Genomic DNA, 10,380 nt, shown 5'->3' on the forward strand with positions numbered 1-10,380 from the left:
TTGTTTAAAGTAAAACTCGGAAAGGAAACTATCGGTTTTCCTACAAATGATGTTTTTGGACTGTAGAAGGAAGCCAAAATTCCCCAAGAAAACCTAAATAAGAACTGGGAGAATATGTAGACTCTATACGGAAAGGGCCCAGCTAGGATTCAAACTACCGCTTTGAAGCCAAATTGCTCACCACTACACCACTGTGCTGCTTACTTTCATGAAGCCAAACGAGAAAAGCAATTAGACAACAAAAGTTGCTTTGCATTTACTTTATTTGTAGTAATTGAGACATTATAGATCTTGACATAAACATTTTTAACGACAGTTGTAAAGGACGTTGATTCTGGTGATGTCCCAGCGGGACATGCCATTCCTCTGGCCGATGGGGACATTGGGATTGGGGATGGGGGTGATGGAATCTCGCCCATAGGCAATGGAGAAGGCATCTCTTCCATAGTGCATGATGGAGGAGTAGTCGTAGGGGGTGTTCAGGTTGTTGGTATCATGCTTGTTAAAATTGTAGGCACTCGCTGGGATGATGTTCTCCCAGTTGATCCGGACGTAGCTGTCTCGGTCGCTCCTGGTCTGCTCATGCTGGAAGCCCAGAGCGTGGTTGAGCTCGTGTTGGATGATGCCGCTGTACATGCATCCTCCCCTGTTGATAGACAGCTCCTGAAGTCCTCCCTTCCTGCCCAGCTCAGAGTAGCATCCAGTTTTGCTCACAACGCTAATGAAGTCGTACTCGTTGGTGCGACGGACAAAGCGGATGCATGTTTTGCCGTTAAAAGCCCTCATGGCGCCTTCGATGGTGGCCACTTCTCCTCCAGAGTACTCAGAGCTAATGACGTAAGGAATTACCACTAAACCGTTGGAGGCTTTCTTCCAGAAACAGCTGCTGCTCCAGCATTTCATGGCATTCCTGTTTGTAGGAGCCACCAGGTCTCCTTCTAGCAAGAGCTGGTCAGTGTTATTGTTGCTGGTGAGGATCCTGGTAGTGATGTCTACAAAGTCATCTCCATCACCTTCTTCATGGCCTTCTTCATGGCCTTCTTCGTCCCAGACAGGCAGTGCCTGAGCAATGCCGAGCAGGAACAGTAAAAGCAGGCAGGTGGAGGGAGCCAAGTTCATGGTGGATGTGGAGGGTTCAGAACTGACTCCTCAAAACTTGATGTCTGCCTCAGTTCAGCCTTTTTATACTCACCTGTGGAGGTGTGTCTGCAGCAAGATTATGGGTGGGGGTCCACACTGTTTGTCTGAAGTAAACCTCAGTAGGGAGGCTCCACAGACAAACCTACTTTACCAACATCGTTTATTGTACTTACTTAGTTGTCTGGTAAACAAAAAGTTGAGCTATTTTTATTTTTGGGAAAAAGGTGTAAAAGTTTTTCATAAAATGTAATACATAATTGAATCGGTTAGTTCAAAAGGGGCCCAAGTGCACAATTTTTCAAAATAGCGATATTCTATGGTCTTCAAGGGAAAAGCTACAGTGGTGGACAAAATTGTTAGTAACCTGCAGTTAAAGAAAGAAAGTCCACAATGCTCACCCAAATGACTTGAAACGTTCAAAAGTAAAAACAAACAAAAGTTTCTTGAGAATTAAATAATCAAAATCAGACATTACTTTTGAGTTGTTGATTAACAGAATTATTAAAAAAAAACATCTAATGAAATAGAGCTGGAGAAAAATGATGGTACCCATAACTTAATCTTTTTTTGCACAACCTTTTGAGGCAATCACTGCAATTAAACGGTTTCTGCATTTGTCAATGAGCCTTCTGCACCCATCCAAAGGTATTTTGGCCCACTTCTCATGAGCAAACGGCTCCAGTTGTCTCAGGTTTGACAGGTGTCTTCTCCAAATGGCATGTTTCAGCTCCTTCCACAAATGTTCAATGAGATTCAGATCTGGGCTCATAGAAGGCCACTTCAGAATAGTCCAACGCTTTTCTCTGAGCCATTCTTGGGTGTTAATGGCTGTGTGTTTTGGATCGTTGTCCTGTTGGAAGACCCATGACCTGCAACTGAGACCAAGCTTTCTGACACTAAGCAGCACATTTTTATCCAGAATGCCATGATAATCTTGAGATTTCCTTTTACCTTTCACAACTTGAAGACACCCTGTGCCAGATGCAGCAAAGCAGCCCCAAAACAGAACTGAGCCTCCTCCATGTTTCACAGTAGGGACAGTGTTCTTTTCGTTGTATGCTTCATTTTTCAGTCTATGAACATAGAGCTTATGTGCCTCGCCAAAACGCTCTAGTTTTGTCTCATCTGTCCAAACGACATTTTCCCAGAAGCTTTGTGGCTTGTCAACATGCAGTTTTGCAAATTCCAGTCTGGCTTTTTATGATTTCTTTTCAACAGTGGTGTCGTCTCCCACGAAGTCCACTCTAGCTCAAAAAACGACAAATGGTGCAATCTGACACTGATGTACCTTGATCTAGGAGTTCACCTTTAATGTCTTTGGAGGTTGTTCTGGGCTCTTTGGATACAGTTCCAACTATCCGTCCCCTCAATTTGTCATCAATTTTCCTCTTCCGGCCACGTCCAGGGAGGTTGGCTCCTGTCCCGTGGGTCTTAAACTTCTGAATAATATGTGCCACTATCGTCACAGGAACTTCAAGCTGCTTAGAGATGGTTTTATAGCCTTTACCTTTACCATGTTTGTCTATAATTTTGTTTTTAATGTCCTGGGACAATTCTCTCCTTCGCTTTCTGTTGTCCATCTTCAGTGTGGTACACACCTTTTAAACAGCAACGTGACTATTTGTCTCCCTTTAAATAGGCAGACTAACTGATTATGGGTTTGAAAACAGCTGTGATGTCAATTAAAGGACATACCTGAGTTCATCATGACCCCTGGGCAATTAGTTCTCAGTCTTTTATGCAGGTACCATCATTTTGGTCTAGCCCTATTTCATTAGTTTGTTTTTTAAATAATTCAGTTAAATCAACAACTCAAAAGTAATGGCTGATTTTGATTATTTAATTTTCAAGAAATTTTTATTTATTGTTACTTTTGAACGTTTCAAGTCATTTCAATGAGCATTGTGGACTTTCTTTCTTTAACTGAGGGGTACCAACAGTTTTGTCCACCACTGTATCTGATTAGGTGCAAAAACGTCCCAAGTCCGTTGTAATGTATTGACTATGCTTGACATTTAAAATGCATTAAGTGCAAAATTCCTGGACTTGGTTCTCTCTTGCATGGGTTTTGCTTTATCCCATAGATGGCAGCACTATTTATCCAATATGGCAGCGCCCCTGTTTAATTCAAGAAGGGCCCAAGTCCAGAGACTTTAGTTTGCTAGTCCTCTGAAATGATAAAAGTGAGGTGCTTCATATTATAGCATTTGTAAGCTATGAACTAGTGCTAAATCTGGGTAAAGTATTAATCATTTGGTGAAGCCTCCCTTTTACCCAGGGCAGGGGTGGGCAAACTACAGCCCGTGGGCTGGATCTGGCCCGCCTCCATGTTTGATCCAGCCCACTGAACAATATCAGAGACCCATGTTTTTAATCTGGCCACTCAATCAAGACGTGACATTTTATTTCCCCCTTCTGCAATCTGGGCTCCAACCTGAAACCCTCTAAAATTCCTGTCAAACAAAATAGAAGACAGTCTTTCCTTTCTACGTCGCAGTTTATCTCCCGTTTTAGCTCATTGGTTTAGAGCAAATATGCTGCCTTTTTTAAACTGCGCACCCTGATCTGTGTCCTGATTGGCTGGAGACCTTGTCAATCAATCTCCTATGTGCCGTGTCTCCTGTACAGAAACGCAGAGCTCTTCCAATCAGAAATCTTTGATCGGTCAGATCTTTGTTTTCATTCTAAGATCCTGAACCTAATTTCTATGAAGGTTTGAGAATTTAAACAAGAGAAAATGGTGAAAATGTTCATTTGTGCCTGAGAAAAGTGTATAAAGTGGCAGTGAGGAGTTTTGAAGCCATAAACGTCTGTAATCAGACTCCGTGGATCTCAGGTTATTTTTAGAACGAAACTCCTGCAATAAACGACGGAACTCTGTACTGTCATGACTTGCTTGACTGGACAGAGCCAGACGCTGGAACCTGGAAGGAAGACACAGGTAAGTTTTTGAGGTAAGTAATGGAGTTTATTATCTCCGGTGTGGTTAGGAGTTGTGGCGGAGCTTGATGTTGGATGATGGTTTGCGGCGTGACTGGAGGTTCGGCCATGGCTCGTGACGTGGCTGGAGGTACTGCGAGGCTTCGTGGCATGGTAGGTTGACACAGTGATGTAATACTGCTCATGTAGTCTGGTGATTCAGGTGTCCACTCGTGGTTTGGTAATCCTGACAACAAGGCAGACGGCAAATAAGACGAGAGCAAAAACACATGAACTAGAAATACTAAGACGACCAGACTATGCACCATCTGGGGCAACGAACTGGCGATGAGTACTGGTTCTGGATCTCCTTATGAAGGTCTGGACGCATGATGAGTTGAGTGGACACAGCTGAGTCGAATCAGGAAGCAAGCAGAGACGGGAGGGGGAGGAGAGCTGCCAGAGGCACCATGACATGTACTGGTGAAAAGGTAACGCAGATATATGCATAGCTGCAGCAGAAGAAATAGAAACAATAGTTACAAAAAAAGGTTAAGTTGTGAACTCACTGTTTGTATGTTTAAATAATTTTCTTTTTACACTGCCATGTGTTTTATGCTAAAGCAAATTGTAGGTGCAAATAGTATTTATAAAGAAGAAACACACACAGCAATTACCTATTGAAACATTACTTTTGTAATTCTTTGTCTAAGCAAATTAGATTTTTTGGATGGCAATTTTGATTTTTTTTCCTTTATTTTCTTTTTTGTTGTTTTTGTTTAATGTAGCTAAAATATACTTTGTACTTCATCAAAAAAAGTAAATCATTTAAAGCTACCGATTTTCCTACAAATGATGTTTTTGGACTGTAGGAGGAAGCCAAAGTTCTCCAAGAAAACCTACACAAGCACTGGGAGAACATGTTGACTATATATAGAAAGGCCCAGCTAGGATTCAAACTGGGGCTGTGAGGCCAAAGTGCTCACCACTACAGCACTGGGATGCTTTCTTCCATGAAGCCAAACGAGAAAAGCAATTAGACAACAAAAGTTGCTTTGCATCTACTTTATTTGTAGTAATTCAGACATTAAAGGGCAGACATAAACATTTTTAACGGCAGTTGTAAAGGACGTTGATTCTGGTGATGTCCCAGCGGGACATGCCATTCCTCTGGCCGATGGGGACATTGGGATTAGGGATGGGGGTGATGGAATCTCGCCCATAGGCAATGGAGAAGGCATCTCTTCCATAGTGCATGATGGAGGAGTAGTCATAGGGGGTGTTCAGGTTGTTGGTATCATGCTTGTTAAAATTGTAGGCACTCGCTGGGATGATGTTCTCCCAGTTGATTCGGACGTAGCTGTCTCGGTCGCTCCTGGTCTGTTCATGCTGGAAGCCCAGAGCGTGGTTGAGCTCGTGTTGGATGATGCCGCTGTACATGCATCCTCCCCTGTTGATAGACAGCTCCTGAAGTCCTCCCTTCCTGCCCAGCTCAGAGTAGCATCCAGTTTTGCTCACAACGCTAATGAAGTCGTACTCGTTGGTGCGACGGACAAAGCGGATGCATGTTTTGCCGTTAAAAGCCCTCATGGCGCCTTCGATGGTGGCCACTTCTCCTCCAGAGTACTCAGAGCTAATGACGTAAGGAATTACCACTAAACCGTTGGAGGCTTTCTTCCAGAAACAGCTGCTGCTCCAGCATTTCATGGCATTCCTGTTTGTAGGAGCCACCAGGTCTCCTTCTAGCAAGAGCTGGTCAGTGTTATTGTTGCTGGTGAGGATCCTGGTAGTGATGTCTACAAAGTCATCTTCATCACCTTCTTCATGGCCTTCTTCATGGCCTTCTTCATTTTGGACGGGCAGTGCCTGAGCAATGCCGAGCAGGAGCAGTAAGAGCAGGCAGGTGGAGGGAGCCAGATTCATTTTGGATGTGGAGGGTTCAGAACTGACTCTTCAAAACTTGATGTCTGCCTCAGTTCAGTTCAGCCTTTTTATACTCACCTGTGGAGGTGTGTCTGCAGCAAGATTATGGGTGGGGGTCCACACTGTTTGTCTGAAGTAAACCTCAGAAGGGAGGCTCCACAGACAAACCTACTTTACCAACATTGTTTATTGTACTTACGTCGCAGTTCATCTTTCCCGTTTTAGTTCATTGGTTTAGAGCAATTATGCTGCCTTTTTTAAACTGCGCACCCTGTTGTGTGTCCTGATTGGCTGGAGACCTTGTCAATCAATCTCCTATGTGCCGTGTCTCCTGTACAGAAACGCAGAGCTCTTCAGATCAGAAATCTTTGATTGGTCAGATTTTTGTTTTCAAAGATCTTGAACCTAATTTCTATGAAGGTTTGAGAATTTAAACAAGAGAAAATGACGAAAATGTTCATGTCTGCCTGAGAAAAGTGTATAAAGTGGCAGTGAGGAGTTTTGAAGCCATAAACGTCTGTAATCAAACTCCATGGCATTTCACCGATCACAGGTTACTTTTAGAACGAAATTCCTGCAATAAACGATGGAACTCTGTACTGGTGAAAAAGTAATGCAGATATATGCGTAGCTGCAGCAGAAGGAAATAGAATAGAAATCTGCTTTTTCATTATAACTGGATGAGAAACATACGCCTAGGACACAGCTCAGCTGCGCAAATTTTGAGATGTGTGAGGAGCTCAAAGTCTCTGCGGAATTATGACGGGAGAGGATCCATTATTTATTGCTTTTTATGTTTTTATTTTAAATGTATCAGTATATTTTTCCTGATTTTTTGTCTTTGAAAATCATAGTGTTATTTGGTCATTGTTTTATTTCATAAATAATGTTATTTATTTTATTAACAGGATCATGAATGAATGAAACTTTATTCAAATAGCACTTTACAACTTCCTGAAGGTACCAAATAGGTAACTGCTTCACAATTATAATATTGATCTAAAATGGGAACAAAAGTTTTAAACTCAAAACTCTAGAATATTCTGTTTTAGAACATAATTTTCAATCCAAATGTTTTCATCTACATTCCACGTTATATCATTCTCACTCCACGCATCTGCTCCTGGTCCGGCCCTTCGATCGAATTTTAGAACCGAATGTGGCCCGCGACTTAAAATAGTTGCCCACCCCTGGACTACTTAGGGCGGCCGTGGTGCAGCAGTAGGGCGGTCGACCCATGATCGTAAGGTTGCAGGTTTGATTCCCGCCTTGCACGCGAAGTGTGTCGAAGTGTCCTTGGGCAAGACACTGAACCCCTCCTTGCCTCTGGTGGGAGGTTGGCGCCAGTGTTTGGCAGCGGAGCTGCCACCAGTGTGAATGTGTGTGTGCATGGGTGAATGGGACTGTGACTGTAAAGCACTTTGGGCCTTCGAAAGAGGGTAGAAAGCGCTATATAAGTATACGCCATTTACCCTAACTTATGCAATTAAAATAATTTACTGGAAAAACAAACCTCTTGGACTTGGGTCCCTTTTGAACTAACCGATTCACTTGTTCATAACCTACTGCTCATAACCTATTGGTCACAAGCCAATGGTCATAACCCACTGTTCATAACCTACTGTTAATAACCTACTGGTCATCTGCTGGTGGCGTCTCAGCTCAAAGCTGCAACTGTTTACACCCTTTGTGTATCTGCTTGTGTATGCATGGTTATGTGAGTTTGAATTGCTATAGGGAATGATGTCTCAGCTTGGAGCCGACTGTTCCTTGACCCACCTCCTGCTTCTGATGCCATTAAGGCATATTGTTGCATCAGGTGCAGGTATTGTGTGCCATTTAGATGGCACATGATCTAAATGCCATCTAAATGAACCAATGATAAAGGACCAACATAATTATAAGAGTACTGTCAGTGCTCTGCAAAGGCGGTGGCTTTTGTTATACCTAACTGGTGATCAGCCTGCTCACTGTCCTCTCGTCCTCTTTTTTGAATGCCTTGGCTGAAGCATCTGATAGTCCCATTCTAGGTCATAGGGAACTGTAACCTCCCCTCATACAGTCGGGTGAAGGCAGGCAACACTAGACCATAGTGCCATATCTACCTCCTCACGCTTTGCAACAAGTGATTCATGCCTCGATCTTCTCTAGACTGGACTACTGTAACTCTCTGTACAGTGGCATGGATCAGTCTCTGCTCCGCCGTCTCCAGCTGGTTCAAAATTCAGCGGCCCGCCTGTTAACGGGTACCAGACGGTGTGAGCATATAACCCCGATATTACGCTCACTTCACTGGCTGCCTGTGTCTTTTAGAATTTCTTTTAAGATTCTACTTTTGGTTTTTAAATGTCTGAATGGTCTGGCACCTCAGTATCTTTCTGAGCTTTTGCATGTTTATCGTCCATGTCGAGTCCTAAGGTCTGAAGATCAAATGCCTTTAGTGGTTCCCAGGACTCGACTTGTGACTCAGGGAGACAGAGCCTTTTCAGTTGCAGGTCCTAAACTCTGGAATGCTCTCCCCTATTCTGTGAGGTCTGCCAGAACTGTCAGTAATTTTAAGACTCTTTTAAAAAAGCATCTTTTTACTCAGGCTTTTAACTCCAGTGAGCATATTTAGTGGGACTTGTTCATTTTATTAATTTTATTCTTTTATTGTTTTATTGCTTTTATTGTTCAATTGATTTTATTGTTTTATTGTGATTGTTTCTTTATTGCATCATATTGTTTGTGATTTTATTGGATTTTATGTTAAGCACTTTGGTTGCCTTGGATTTTATAAGTGCTATACAAATAATAAATTTATTGATTGATTGATTGATAGACCGTTTTCAGTCCACCGCCACTTGGAAACCGAAAACCCTATTATAATGACTAAGAGCTGGTCAGTGTTATTGTTGCTGGTGAGGATCCTTGTAGTGAAGTCTACAGAGTCATCTTCTTCACCTTCTTCTCTATGGACTCCGTGTGCAGCAAGATAATGGGTGGGGTCCACACCGTTTGTTTAAAGTAAACCTCGGAAAGGAGGACTCCACAGATAAACCCACTTTACCAACACAGTTTATTGTACTTAGCTGTCTAGTAAACGCTGTTGATTTTTTAGTTTTTTTAGTTTTTGGTCAAATGTCTCAAAAGTTGGCATAGAATGAAATACGCAATTGTTCATAGCCATTGATCATAAAACGTTGGTCACAACACATTAGTCCTAACCCAATGGTCAAAACCTATTGGTCACGCATATTGACGAGGACCAGGGGGCGGGTACACATTACACCGATTTTAAAATTGCTGCATTGGCCCCCTGTGTGCTTCAGGATTGGTTTTAAAGTTCTTTTATTGGTTTATAAATGTTTTTATGGTCTCGGGCCTTCACATTTATCTGACATGATTAGAACAATAACAGACGGCGAGGCCTCATTCAGTTTTTACGAACCTCACCTGTGGAACAGCCTCCCAGAGAGCCTCAGGGCCGCAGAGACTGCTCATGTTTTTAAAGAAAGGCTCAAGACCTACCTTTTTAATCTAGCTTTTAATTGAATTTGAGGATTTTACTTGATATTTTAATTATTTATTTTCTCTTTTTACTAGTTTTATATGTGTATGTATATACATTTATTTTTTTATTTATTTGTATTCATTTTATTTATTTATTTTAATTTTTTTAGTCACGCTTACCATTTTATATGTCTATTAAGGTTTATGTAATTATTTGTTTCTTGTTCATCTTTTAAATATATTTTAATTGTAATTTTATTCCTTTTACATTTTATTTGTAACTCCAGTGTTTTCCTTTGAGGGATCCTCCACATCAGTGACTGACCTTCCCAGTGAACGGGGTCGCTGCAATGGGATGTCCTGGGTCTGACTCTTTTGATTGGATCTGGGGGGTCCTGTGGTAGTGTACTCCATGAACTTGGATGGGGGTCACTGATGTGGACATGTCCCCAAAATATTGTTTCCCTACTTCAGGACGAAGCCAGGTCTCTGCATTCCATCATTTAATCACTCTTTTTATCATGGTGTGTGTGTGTCTGTGTGTGTGTGTGTGTGGGGGGGGGGTTGTCTGCACTGTTTGTCTTGTCATCTTGTTTTACATTTTCTTGTATTTTATGCACAGCACTTTGAGTGACATGTGTTGTTGTAAAAGTGCTTTATAAATAAAGGTTGATTTGAATTGATTTGATTTGATTGTAAGTAGGGTATGCTGTCAAGTTTAGGGAGGACTTCAAATACTTCTTTGGTGCATCTGTAACTGCATCTCTGTTGCGGCTCAGTTGTTTCTGGCACTATTTACGTGTCTCCCTGTGTATGTGAGTTTATATTGCTGGGGTGAATGGGAGCTCTCTGATGGTGTCTCAGCTGGGAGGCAGGCAGAGGGAGCCATGTTTTTGGTGGATGTAG

At 42.1% G+C, this 10,380-nt stretch overlaps 2 protein-coding genes across 2 annotated transcripts; both read right to left on the minus strand.

Moving 5' to 3' along the window:
• Positions 1-245: 245 nt before the first annotated feature.
• On the minus strand, positions 246-1,144 carry hce (protease). Its single transcript, NM_001201498.1, is given in 1 exon segment — positions 246-1,144. A coding segment is annotated over 1 exon segment (813 nt). The 5' UTR covers positions 1,120-1,144; the 3' UTR covers positions 246-306.
• Positions 1,145-5,108: 3,964 nt separating this feature from the next.
• Positions 5,109-6,152, minus strand: LOC101172803 (high choriolytic enzyme 1-like). The gene has a single exon (XM_011494012.3). The coding sequence runs from the start codon at positions 5,980-5,982 to the stop codon at positions 5,170-5,172; it is 813 nt and encodes a 270-aa protein (XP_011492314.2). The 5' UTR covers positions 5,983-6,152; the 3' UTR covers positions 5,109-5,169.
• Positions 6,153-10,380: the final 4,228 nt, after the last annotated feature.

The sequence above is a fragment of the Oryzias latipes genome, chromosome 3, assembly GCF_002234675.1.
Source record: "Oryzias latipes chromosome 3, ASM223467v1".
In the NCBI taxonomy this organism is placed as follows: Eukaryota; Metazoa; Chordata; class Actinopteri; order Beloniformes; family Adrianichthyidae; genus Oryzias; species Oryzias latipes.

Bases quoted from the DNA above. Each gene is read 5' to 3' on its own strand.
- LOC101172803 (XM_011494012.3), bottom strand. From the start codon at position 5,982: ATGAATCTGGCTCCCTCCACCTGCCTGCTCTTACTGCTCCTGCTCGGC.